Source organism: Mesoplodon mirus, assembly GCF_964341445.2.
Source record: "Mesoplodon mirus genome assembly, chromosome: 2".
Lineage (NCBI taxonomy): Eukaryota > Metazoa > Chordata > Mammalia > Artiodactyla > Ziphiidae > Mesoplodon > Mesoplodon mirus.
This window is the reverse complement of record NC_138977.1, coordinates 213,059,875-213,074,167: the sequence shown is the minus strand read 5'-3', so window position 1 is coordinate 213,074,167 and position 14,293 is coordinate 213,059,875. Positions and strand designations below refer to the sequence as shown.

The 14,293-nt window shown below is 34.2% G+C and overlaps 1 protein-coding gene across 4 annotated transcripts in view; it reads right to left on the bottom strand.

The window, feature by feature from the left end:
* VTI1A (vesicle transport through interaction with t-SNAREs 1A) overlaps positions 1-14,293 on the bottom strand; it is a 363,723-nt gene that overhangs the window by 275,119 nt on the left and 74,311 nt on the right. For 2 of the 4 annotated variants that reach the window (XM_082630425.1, XM_082630427.1), the window contains exons 5-6: positions 8,461-8,481; positions 3,586-3,670 (exon numbers count right to left, since the gene is read on the bottom strand). In XM_082630425.1, coding sequence (XP_082486551.1) covers positions 3,586-3,670; positions 8,461-8,481 — 106 coding nt within the window. The remainder of the gene's footprint in view (positions 1-3,585; positions 3,671-8,460; positions 8,482-14,293) is intronic. The other 2 variants (XM_082630426.1, XM_082630428.1) reach the window with 1 other exon arrangement.

Genomic DNA, 14,293 nt, shown 5'->3' with positions numbered 1-14,293 from the left:
TTCAGTATCATATATTCTTCCATCTGTCTCTTCATTTCTAAACGGAGTTGTTCAATTAACTTGTAACCTCATCAATTTTCTCAAATAGAAAGGAAGTCACAGAAGAAACCTGACTGGCATTAAACTCAATATATATCAAGGTGTAAATGGCGCTGAGAAATAATCACGTATTGATGCATTTGCTGAGACTAAGTACATTCTGGACATGAGTCCCCCTGTTCAGCAGCTATTCTTAAAGAGACAGTAACTGCCAATTTGAAAAAATAACTTTTAAAAATGTCAAAAATGACTCAAGAGTTTTAGAAGATGAATTTTATTATTTACTAGGAAGATGCTAGCGGTCAATATGCTTTCTATTCTATTCCACGAATAATTGACTATATATAATAATCAAAATTTCTTTTATGATATTTGCCAATAATGGTCATCAAGAAAAGTTTGCAGATTTTTGTCGAAATCTTTTGCCAATAATTTTCAGAGATAACCACTTATGCTGATGAAAACATAAAAATGATGACTTTTCCAGAGCCCTATTTGTTTTCTAAGCACTTGAATATATATGACCTCATTTTACATTATAACAACCTTATGGGATATATAGAATCTGATGTCAGGTTTCCATTTGGCAAATAAAAGAACATGTACAGAAAGGTTAAGTATTCCTCAAAGTCACACAGATGACTAATAGCAGGGCCAGAGGATGGGATTGCTGTCTATTTCTCCAATTCAGTACATCAGACAATAATTCCTATATTTTGTGGCCAAGTAAAATCTCAAAAAACATTTCAAAGGGCCCAAATAGGGTTGCCAATTTTGTTATTTTTCCAGGTAAAGAAAAAATATATATATAACTTCCACCTACTATTTCTATCATATCATAAAACTATCCTTTCTTTTATCACCCCAAAATAGGAAAAACATGATCTTAGAAAATGTGTAGTTTTTCAAATTAATGATGTTTGCTTTATAAGAAAATCACAATTTTTTACTTTTTTCCTCTCATCTTGCTGTGGACTGATGAAAACTCTTGTTGTGGTCTAGAACCAGTTCTTAGACCAATACTTGCAAACTATTTCCCTCTTTTGTGCTGCTTCAAAAGTCATCATAGCTCTTCCACATCTATGCCTTCTTGCATTTCACAGTCTTTAAGAAGAAATCAATAAGTGCTAAAAGTTTTTCCTTTTGAAAGGTGCTGTTCCTCTACTGATACTGTAACAAGATCATTACTATCATAAATTTACATCACAAACACAGAGCTGTTGATTGACTGGATATAACTAGGCTGAGTGCTAGCAGGGAAGCAAGAAATGGAGAAGGAACATGGTGCCTGCCACAATTACTTTTTTCCCCCACATTACAGTAAGAAGCAAGGGCAGGAAAAATGCTTTGTGCCTGCTTTCTCATTTCTCCACCCACTTTCAAACTCATCCAAGGAAATGAATCATGATGACTTCTGTCTAGCTGTGTGCCACATCTGTCTTTACCTCCACAAAGCCCACTCTTATTCCTCCTCTTAGACTTGGTTTTACAGTCTGTGAGAAGTTCCCAGGCTTTTATATATGTATTATAAAACACACAAATATCTAATTTTATAAAACTTTAGAGTTAATTTACCATTGTATTCTACTAAAAAGTCCAAGGGAACTTAGGTTGGTTTTGGGGACACTCTTAAATTGGCATTTTCCATGTTGATTGTGTTGATAGTTTGATGTTACATTTTAGGACACACCAAAGGAATAACTATCAAATCATGATCTTATAACCTTGATCAGTGCACGATCCTCCAGAATCTGTGATCCTCTTTGTTGATTTCCTTCAGCTTTGGGAGGGAGCTACATGAATGGTGTTGTGAAAGAGAAAAGGCAGCCCAATCAATTCCAAATGATTAAGGGTTTCTTTTATGAATGGCCAGTGATCAGTGTCATAGCAAGAATATCCCCAACCCAACCCAGTCCCCTGTGGAAAGAGGCTCACCAATGGGATGCTTTGTCAAAGAAGGTTTCCTGATGTTCAACAGGTATAGTGACACATTCTCCAAAATAACACTTCTTAAAAATTCCTTTAACACAAATTTCAATCACAGTACTTCTTTTTTCTATGAAAGATAAATGCCTGTATATCATCAAATGACCACACATTAATAATAATACTTATATTTATATAGTGTTTTATGGTGTATAAACTATTTTAACTTATGCTATCATTTCGTAGGAATATTCTGCAACAGACAGTATTACTTCCATTTTATTGAAGAAGAAACAGACTAAAAGAAGTTATGTGATTTGCTTAAGGTCACACAGACAAGGGCCAGAGCACTTTGACCTCACGTTCAGGGCGCTGCTCATTATAAACATTCTTTGTAAGGACAGTCACTTCTTAAGGTGAGCCCAAGGAATGAAAGAACAATTGAAAGCTGGCTTTTATGCCAATCGGGGCAGGACGCCAATCTATCAATAACCTCAGAAAGAAGGGCTGCTCATACTATTAAAATATCTGGGAGGGTTGATGATTTTCTTCAGTTTTCTCACCATTACTATAATGCCAACGCCATTGGTGCTCATTCTATTTGATTTCTCAGAATTCATCACATAAGCCAGCCAATATAGGATAGCCATGAATTCAAGCAAGGGAAACACTGGCCATTCATAAATCATTTGGAATCATTTTCATTATACCTGCTCTTACAAAATAAATATTATTTTTTGTAACACTGAATTAAAAAAAATCAATGGAAATGTTGTTGATCACATATTTTTGTTGTCCATATACGGGGCAAGAGGTATCCACAAATATATAAAATAGGTGATATGTAATCTATACTTTGCAAATAGCTAAATAATAAGAAACTGATAAGTATAAAGGGGTTAATGGATATTTATTTACTAGGTAAAAAAAACACTCATTGCGTGAAACCTCAATAAAGAAAAAGCATGTCTATTTTAAGTAGACTCGTCCTAGAAGTCAAAATAGGGCTGCGTTTTCTGAAATTAGTAACTAGTGTTAATTCAACCCAAAAGTTTGGACAGTATTAACTAACACATAATAAAATTATCATGACTTTTTTTTTCCATATCTGATTACAGGCTCTGTTCATGTTTAAAAATATATACATATATGGGATCATTAGGAATCATTTCCAACAGCAGGACAAACAAGCAAGGTAAACTTGGTATTTCTTCTCCCCTGGTTCACATAATTTAGACTGATTAAAATGTTAATTTTTACATACATGAATAAACGTAAAGGAGCAAACAACTGGAGACAGCACCGTGTGCTAGCAATCATTGCGGGTGGGTAAACTGACAACATGTAACCGCCTATTAAGACAAATGTAGAATTTAGACAAAGTATTCCATCTCTTTTCAGATGTATACTTTTAAACCTCAGGAACTGTTTTCAGTAGATGTCATGCCTTTTAACTTGAAAAAAGATAAGCGCAAATAAGCTCCCAATTGTCTCCCCAATATGTAAACCACATCTCGGGCTGCTGTCTCTGCTACTCCTTTGAAGTTTCCCTGAAATGTCATGTGTTGTGAAGACTGCTGTGCATAAGCAAGACAATTTGCTCACTCTCAGAATTCTTACCGGTTTCCACTGCTATTTGGTACCCAGCCTCTAGTCTCCGAGATGACCTTTCCAGCCTCTCTGTGTTATCGAGCAGATGTGCCCTCTGAAAAAGAAAAAGGGAAAAAAATCACACGGTCGTCTACAACGTTCTTTTTTTGCCTTAAAAAAAATAATGCCGTCGTATGCCCTAACATTTCGGGGGGTGTGGGGGAATCACAACCCATTATAGATAATTTTTAGCACATCTTCCTTTATACAAACCACTACAATGAACAGATTTTTCAGTCAATCGTGTATGGACCGTCCACTTTTTTGTTTTAAAAGGCAGATTCATGTCGTATGTGGCCACAATGAATCTTACTCCAAAACACTGAGAAAGGTATGAAAACCAGAACCAACTGGATCTTTACTGTTTCAGCAGAAGTAGATTTATGAGATATCTGCATAGATCTATGATCCCTATTTTGTATTTATTTTTTATAAGATTCAATCATTTAAAAAAACTCACTTGTTCCTACACATAGTAATTTATAAACAGAAACTTTATTTTTAAGAGAATGCCTCTCAATTTAGATGTACAGCAAGATGCCATATAGAACAACGTATGCTACTAAAACAGAATACTAAACAGCAGTTCTAGTTCTAAGACCACTTGGGGCAACCACTAAGAAACAAGAGACACATGTTTCCCCCATGCACAAAGATGTACAAAATTGTGGATTTATTCCCAAATATTCCCAGACATATGGCACTAGGCTGAAAGTGAATTTCTGACACATAGTGTTTTAGACTGTGAACTAAAATGATAATACTTATATATACTCTTTTCTATTACATTTGATGGGGGAAATTAGAGAATTTCCCCCAAATCCTCAGCCTCTAAACTTTCTTTTCTACATTAAGGCTGATTTTCGTTTCTTTTCTTTTTTAAAGCATAATGATCATACACTAGATCATATTCAGGTTTATAAAACATATTAACAAGCTAATCGTGGCTGTGAATGGATAAGAATGTGTGCACGCCCATGGGAGTGTGTGTGTGTGCATGTGTGTGCATATGTGTGTACAGATGCATGTATGTCTGGATACTTAGAAATATAAGAATACGTGTAACTGTGTATTTGCGTGTATGTACATGCACACATGTATCTGTATGAATTAGTACTTTCCCCTTCAAATCAGTTTTGGTATCTGGTCAAAAAGAAAGAAAAAAATGCAGCCATAACTCCAACTTTGTGTTGTTGACAGATGTCATTTAAAATCGAAGAAATGCTTTCTAATAATAATAAAAAAGGAGGTGCCACACATATTATCTGAGTGGCTGTCGAGCGAAATGATCCACCTTGCTCTAATGAGCCCCCATGGATCTTGGAGATGCAAGCTGTATTGACATGCACACTTAAGCTAATACACCTAGACCAGTGCCTCCAAGCTCTAGCAGCCAGGGATGCTGACAGAATATCTCGCTCCCATCTTCAAAGAAAGGAAGTGATTAGTATGTTATCATTACCATTCAAAACGTGATTTCCTTATTCCCTCCCGGCATAGGTGACACATCTGAGATGCGGCCAGACGTTGGAGGCAGCTAAAGCCACATCAAAGCTTTCCTTGAAATTTTTTTGGGGGGGAAGTGCTAGGGGGAGTGGGGGGAAGAATCATTAAAACAATGCATTTAGAACAGAGAGATAGGACCTGATGTGAAGGTCAGGAAAGCTGCAACAACAGTCTATAATAATTAATAAAGTCGTCTACTATACAGTGGAGAAATTAAGAGAAAAACCGCCCCCCCACCCCACCCCCCCGCCGCCGGAAAAAAAAAAGTGCTAAATAAATAAAAGGGAGGAAGGAAAGTGCATACCATGAAAACGCAAAATCACTGAAGGCTGTAATTGAGAAAAAGAAAAGCAAGGGGAGCTTTATGTGTTTGGCATTAATGACTATTTTTAAATAAAATTAAACACTTTACTCAGCTTGTCAAAAACAGCTTTCTTATTTCTAATTCTCACTACATGCAGGTTTTGGGAGTGGGGATTGCTCTTCCTTTCTTTGAATATTGTTTTCTATCTTAACAAAGGACTTGATTTCAAATTGGTGATTCTCTAAAAAGATAATCAGATTTGTGATATCAAGAGTAAATGTGAATTTTAATCCAGAATAACAGAACAAAGATTTTTGGTTCATTTTCATATTGGATGAAATCCCTAAACTAAAAGAAAATATTTAGCTACTGTAGATTAAAAAAAAAAAATCAAAGCTCAATACTGAAAATTCACAGTCTAATTATATGATAATATGAAATGTAGGAAACAAAGTGTTTAAATGTAGAATGATTTTTGAGATTCCACGAAAGGGAGTCAAATCAGCTTATTCAGTATATGGCTATAATAGAGAGCAAAATTTCTAAAAGAACTTTTTATACAAAAAAAAGTATATTCCTAAATAATGGAATAAAGGTATATTGCTAAATAACTCTTCATCAGGACAGTTCAATTTTACCAGAGCAAATCTGCACACAAGAGGACTATCAGTTTACCAGCAGCTTTCCAGCAGGACCTCACTTTGTATTTTGGAACCTCTTCACTTAAGTCAAGCTAAAATCAAGTTCTTGTAACAGCTGTGCTATTTACATCGTCCCCTTAGTTGTGCATTGCCCTGGTCTCTGAAAATGAAAGGAAATGCACTACAGTAGCAACTGATGCTTTCAACCTGCCCCCACACTCCATCCCAAACTCATTCTCTCACCCTCTTCTCAGCCCTTTTCAAAGCAGGTAAGTGAAGCTGTGCAGAAGCTTCAGACACAGCTCCATTTGTGTGAGGGGCTGTGCAACATGGAGAGCTGGAGATGCAGGATTCAAACAGAGAGCTCGGTATAGCCAACACCAGTTCAGCTCCCTATGCACTACCAGCCTGCCTCCAAGGATGCTCTGTTTCCAGAACTGAGCCCCAAAAGAGCATCATAAGGAACGGATGGGGCATACTTTGTTTCCAAACACAATGAAACATCCTATTTTGAAGCAGAGGGGTGTTTGTCTTCTTAGGATAGATACAAGGAAGAAATCTGGGGTACATTCACTGCTTGATTACTCTGAGAATCCTGGCTGAGAAACAATCACTTTGGAGCAAACCATTTACCAACACAGTGTCATCAATGCAACCTATTCTATAAATATCAATGCTGCACCCATATCAAAGACTGTAAAAAGAATATTTCAGAGTATACTATTCTGTTAGTTGAGTGATCTAACTCTTCCAAGTACAATTCCATTTCAGGTTACAGTTTTGGAAACATGCATTCCAGAAGCATAACTGATAAAACTGTTGCTATAGGCACAACAAAGGAATTAAGCCATAAAACGATGATGAAACATATTTTAAAAGAAATGCAGATGTGATGTTTTCAGCTTATAAAATTAAGATTACTAAATCCATACAATTCAGCTTAAAACTAAATCTTCTGTCAACGATGCTGATGGTACTAAGGCACAAGGGTTTATTAATTATATTCACTGCTAAATTCAGGGCCAAGAGCTTCGTGTAGTTTCTTCATACAGTGGTTTTCAAGTCTATTGTTGGTTGCATTAACATTTGAAAATTCAGATTCTTCACCTAAGCCTGAGCATATGCAAACACATACAAGCAGTCTGTCTTGCAGAAGAATAATGTTGACATATCACTCACATCAAAACTGCGATTGATAATATTCATTTAGTATATACATCTGCTTCCACGCAGGGAAGATAAAAAAAAACACACAAAGGTTGGAGGGTGAGGGTTTTGTGTATTTTCACCCTTCATTTTATGTATCATTATTACTTCTACTGAGAAGACATCACTAATGCATCTTAAATCAGAAGAGTTGTTGAAAACCACTCTCTACAGACCTCTAAATTAGCATTCACATCACCTAGAGAATGATGACATACCAATTAAAAAAAAACTTCTGGGAAAATCTCAATCAATGCAGCCAATCTAAACTTGAAAATAATTCACAGGACTCTGATTATTATAAGCAATTAGACAATTTTTAAATTGCAATATGGGCCATTATTTTATGCCCTAATATAAAAGTAACAAAATTCAATCCCACTAAGTAAAAAATATTACTACTCTATTTCTGAAAAGAACAAAGCATATTTGATAAGTATGGTCTAATTTAAAAAAACATACAGAATCATTCAGCATCCCTCATTGATACAGGCATAAAATTATCAACATTGTTGTAAATATTTGCTTGGCCACAAAAAAAGTCTGAAGCTACATTATGAAACAGACAAGCAAACTCAGAAAAGTGAGAACTCACTTGGGCGCTATTTCCTACAAAAAGGAAAGTGTTTAACAATGAGGAGAGCTTTAGCTATTCTTAGGTATCTGTGTACACAGACTAGTAGGGTATTTATAACATATGTGTTTTTCCTCAAAAGGATAATAGATTCATGATATCTAATGGTGAACCTAAGAATTTTGGTTGAGAGAAAGGAGTTATTTTAAAAACAGTTTTTAGTAAAATAAATCAGAATGTCAGGAAAAAATGTTTAATCACATTGACTTCCTTGAGAAACCAATATGAATAAAACAAAACTGAAGTCAGTCTACATTAAAACTACGCTTGGGTATAGTTTTAAGATATTCCTTTATTTTTCCTCCCTTCTTTGGTCTTTAAAATCTGAATTTTCTTCCAAAGCTGGCAAACAACAATGATCACTGTGATAAGCATTATTAGGATGTACTTTTTAAAGATAGCAGAGAACATTTCTAGCAATATAATCAATACTTTTGCTATGTGTAGATTTTCCTGGAAAAACAAACCCAAAGATTTTACTTCAGATTTAGAAACTCAATTTTATAGGGAAAAGCAGAATTTTTTTTTTTTAAAGCAAGCTAGGAAGTACTCACCTCTTCACGTAATTTTATCAACTGCAACATGAATGCACCAAAAAAAAAAGATAAAAAGGAGAGAAATGGCAGGAAAGAAAGATCAGTTGTGTGACAGGATACAGAATTAACATTGACAATTTATCTGTTTACATGTTTAGCATTTAAAAATCACAGACAAACACATTAAAAGAACCTAAACATAGACTACATGCAGAGTTTTTTGAACGAATAAAGATCACTTTCTCACACTGTCACATTAAACAAAGAGAATAGTGTGAAATTCTCTTTTAAAGTACATCTAAGACACCATCATGAAATAAAGGGGAACGACTCCATAGAAGTCTATATTATAAAGAAAGAAAACAAGTTTACTGTTCTTCTCTTCTAAGACTGTACCACTGAAGAGGTTTTGTATTTACAAGTTTTCAGGATGTTTCTCTATTTTGAATCTTGACAACTGCTTTCAGGTTTTACCTCCAAATGAAAATGATTAATAGTTCATGCTTTTGTCCCAATAAGTATTTTAAAACAACAAACTGTTATGCTAATGTCATACTTGTACCCACTCTAGTAATAGGATCACCTTTGGAAGTAACATTATTTTAATAGGGAATAAAGCATGCCAGGATAGATAATATTTAGGACGCAGTATCAGAAAATATTTCACCATCCTTAGAAATACTGTGTATATCAGAGTTGATTTCTAGGTTTTTGTTTTGCTTAAGAGGCTAATGAAATCACACGGTGTTTTTAATTTTTGAAGTTTCTTCACATTTCAATTTTATTCATCTTGTCAACTGGGCCATTTCAAAGCGATGAGCTCTCTCGCTTCATTTGTACTGCAGTCTCTTGTCACCAAAGTCAAACCCCAAACCACTCTTTACCTGTTAGTAAACTCTTCTATAATAACATTTTGATTATCCTCTGTAGAATATTCATTTGTCTTAAATATAACAGAAAAAACAAGTTGCTTAACTCTTTAGAAACTAGAAAATGGATATAACCATGTATCTGGTTCACTCTGTGTGTGTGTGTGTGTGTGTGTGTGTGTAAGACAGAGAGAGACAGAGACAGTACTGTATTCTAAACCACAAATATCATTGTATAGTTGAGGTGTCTGCCATAGTTTCTACAATGAATAGAAACTGAAACCTATGCTGTAAGAGACTATAAACCACATTCTAAGTCTGAAATTTGCATCCTCAGCAATTCAGGTCTACAACTGATAATTTTTAAGCATCCAAATATCTGTAACATCTGTTATAACACTTGACATATGCAGGCCAATAAATTAAACTATTGCTTTGGGAGAAACATGCCATGAATTGCTCACTATAAGTCTTTCCAAGAGTATCATGTTTACGATAACCCAGATTTCTCAATGCTTAATGCTGTTTTTGTCTCCAATTCAAGGAAGGCAATATGCATTCCAGCTTACTCTGTTATTTCATTTGTTATTTGAGAAGTATTTCAAGTACAAAAGAATGAGATTTCAAATCTGTTATGAAACTTATAAAAAGGGTACAGAATCTATTATATAATACCTCACAGGGCATTTACTGAAAAAGAAACTTTTAATGTCATTCTTCCAAAAATATATATGAAGCTGTCATTACTTGTAATTAATACACTCATTATCTCAGCAACCACTGAGTGTATGAGTCAAGCATCTCATCATTTCATGTGAAAAGTTACAATTCTTCCCCAGAAGAAGTAAAATTCTAAACTAAGATACCTGGCCTATCATATATCGGAATCTTTCTCTTTGCTATCCAAACATCATGGGAGAAAAAGGCAAACATTAATTCTCAGAAAGAGCTGATCTTGGAATTGATCGCACAGCTATTTCTTCTTTCTGGGGGCACCATTCTTCAGTTGACTATGATACTTAAAGGGCCAAAGTTTAAAACTACTCTTCAGCAATAGAGACCATTTGGGCCATACCACCCTGCCATAATCAATGAGTGTTTAAAAATGCTACCCATTTGTTTTTTCAATAGGTTCCAAACAAAAAACGTTCTATCTTGTTTGTGCTGCATGGCTGCATCCAAGCTTTACACCGGATTTGTAGCTAAGCTAGGTAATGGGAGGGTTTTTAATCTTTATCTTTTTTTTTTTTTTTTTTTTTTTTAGTTCGAGAGTTTTCACTCAAGTAAACAAAAGATGGTCTATTTTTGAAAATTAAGAATGCTTAGACTAGACGGAAAGTAGTGATTTCGTATTTTATCGAGTTACTAGCTCCGTTATAGGCGACATGAAAGTGTGCCATGCCACCATGTTGAGTTATGATAATCAACATCTTTTTTGAAACAAAGATTTTCCCCCAATGCAGAATTTGATACAAGAGGTAATCTGTTCCTTTGTGGGCTGAAAAAATCTGGTTTACGCTGGTTTGAACCAGTGGAATCTCTTGTGGTTAAGCCTTCTGCTGTGACTAAAATCAAAACTGCACGGCAGAGCATGTGAGGGTTCATGCGCGCGCGCCTCTGTATGTGAGGGGCATCACGTGACTCCCAGAACTACCGAATTTTTTTTTTAAAGCTGATAACGCGACTGCCGTCTCTGTCCGCATACAGATAACGAATAAATGCTGAACTCTATTAAACGCCCTTTACACATTATCGTGGGTCGAACACACAATTTTCTGAACTTATGATGACAGTCTATTTATTCTGCTATAAACCCTCAGCACGTAACGAACAGATTTGTGCCTGGTAATGATCTGCTCTGCCAGGGCTATATGAAATGATACCGACCTTCTTTAGATCTTGGGGAATTAAATTGACCGACTTCACCCCCTGGTCTGTAGCTGAAGTTTGACACACTTTATGCACAGCAAGCCCAAATCAGAACTTAAGAGAACCTCGCATTAAAAAATTAAGCAATCATATCTGCTGAATATTGCTTTACCACAAAAATTTCCACACGTTTAGAAATATCCTACTCTTTATATCTTTTTTTGAACTTTCTATTTAGGATTTACTCAAATTTCATTTGTTCAGATTTATTCACTGATCAATGTAATTTTGCATATGGAAACTGAGACACTATTAGGTTTCAAAATGGGGAACATTTGCCCCATTATCATACTCCACTATGAAGGGGGTTTAATTCTGTAAGATTCTTTTTTTTTTTTTTTCCTTTTTGAGAACCGTTTTCATGAAACTAAATTGAGTTAGCAATTATTTAAGTTTTCACTCTAAATACAGCTTTACTGCATTTCAAGAAATCTTTCTAAAAATTAAAATGTCACATGCAATGGAAAATTTGATATGTTAAAAGAACAGAATGATAATGCCTAAGACAATAGTCCTTGGAAAGACCCAACAATACATGAATGTGCAAAGTAGGTAATTTTGTCCCTTCTCTGTAAATCATGGATGAGCTATATTTGATTGCATGCAATGGATATAATAGAAATGAATTTATACAAAGCAATTAATTTGGAATTAAATAAAAATGTGTACTGTATAAAGGACATTAAAATGCATTTGAAAATTCTTAATTTTTGAAATTTTAACAATTATAATCATGGCAAAAATGTTTACATATTTAAGAGTAAATTAATATACTTTATAGTTAATTGGCAGATCATAATTATGTATATTAACAGCCAGGTTTTAGATGCCTAAAAAAATGCATTATAAATTGGCAGAATGAGAAATAAGAGCTATGGCATTCACATTTGTCTGAATCCCTAAAGAAGTCACTATAGGGAGGATGTGGCTATTGCATCAAAAATAACTAAATAGCTAGTACTTAGTTCATTTTATCTATTTGCAGCCTTTGCTATTAATTCTATATCCTTTTCCTTTTCTGACCTATAATTTAAAAAAATTGATATATATCCCAATTTTAGTTAAACAAATCTTGCCATTTTTGTCTCATTCTGTTTACCTCTAAGTTTTCCCTCTATTGTTAGAAGTTTATCATACATATCACATGGCCAAAAAGTTCTGAAAATCAATTTCTCAACCATTAACTTGAAAATAAACTTATCTGTGTGCAGAAAATATATTTTTCTATAATTTACAGGTGATCCTACCCAGAAAAAGTTGTCTTCTCAGCCACTGAGCTACAAAAATTAAAATGGAGTCAAATCTTTTCTTCCTTTAAAGAAAATGCTTCTGTTTTGATTCCATAGTCTGAATGAATACTGATGCAGAATAAAGAGTTAGTCTCAAGTGACCATTCCTGCTTAAGGATATGTTATAGTTTTAGGGATTTTAATTCCTGTATTATGATAAAGAACCTCAAAAATGAAACATAAAGCCCTCATTATGATATGGAAATTTTGCTACATTTGTTAACAAAATATCCAAAAAGTTAAGTGTCGTCTCTTTGAACTTTCGAATCTGATTCAAATTTTAGACTGAAAAGTTCACATAAGTAATAATCTAACAGTTCCACAGTCTCATGACTATAATTCATCATATACTCTATTTATTGAAGTGACAGCTCCTTACAACTAAACTTCAGGCTCTCCAAGCACGTCCAGAATTTGTAAGTTTGATTTACACGAGTCCAGGGGAAATCTCTGAGTAATCACTTTAAAGTGGCAGGAATATAATTTGAGAAATTCAGAAAATATGAACTCAATCTATTTTTGTGGAATATTTTTCTTTAGGCGTTAAAAAAAAGTCATTCTTATATGTATATAAGGCAAATGTTCTAGGCACATAAAATGTCCATTAACAGAAGGGAACATGCTTCAAAAAAAAAAAAAGAATCCCTGTCACAGTACTACAACATCCATTACAATAAAGGAGTCTGAGTTAGAAACACCCCCTTCCTTTCTATTTCCTCTATATTAGGCAGTAGTTTCAAATGAGGGAAAGATCTGTAGCTTTTTAAAGAATTGACATGGGGACTATGCATTCACTTTTTTTTTTTTTTGCAAAAAAATATAGTTTTTTTGCAGTAAAGATAGAAAATTATGATTGATTCACTCAAGAGGTATGAGCAATCTAAATCTCACTTAAAATAGGAAGAAAAAATGTTTTGCTCTCATCCTCACATTATTTAAACTATTATATGTAAAACTCTTTTATCACATCACGCTTTTGTGTTTAATGTGCTCCTTATTTTTTTTCCCTTAGCTATTCTCACATTTCAATCAGGGAAGCTGAAATCCCAAGTCAAATCTTAATGTGTTTACATGTCTGAACTCAAGCTGATAACATCCAAATAGTGGAGGAGGTAAGATCTTTCCAAAAACAAACACAATCAGCTCAGTGATTCCTCTCCTTTTTTGGGGGGTGGACAGATGGGGGCCTTAATCACATAAGCAACAACCCTGTTTACAATATTAACATTTTAGTGGACAGTAATATAATTTCAGCATATATAAACTTATACTCTACTTGAAATGGTAAATACTATTATGTAATTTTTATAATGAATATTAATATATTACATTTTAGTATCTTATTAAAATTTTGGTTTACTCAATGAATGGTTTATGTTCATTTTTATTTAGAGAGTACAGACTTTTACTAGACTTGCCAAAGTAACATTAATAAACACGTTCAGGTCTTGCTTCTGAAGTTCCCTATCATTTATTTTCTTTAAAAGTGTCAAAGAGAATCACTCACTAGGACTGTTTGAGACATTTTTAAAATCTTCTCTACTCTGAGGTTCTTGAAACATTTTTTTAAAGTCATATATATTATCTACATGAATTCATGAAATCTGCAATATTAATTCAAAGAAAGAAGTGGGATATTAGTTAGACTCATGACACTACTGTGTGATCCAGTGAGAACTGACAACCAAGTTGTAAGGCCTCTTTAAGGAGAAATTATATCTTAATTTTTTTGCCTGTGCAGATCTTAAACTGCGAAGACTTTTC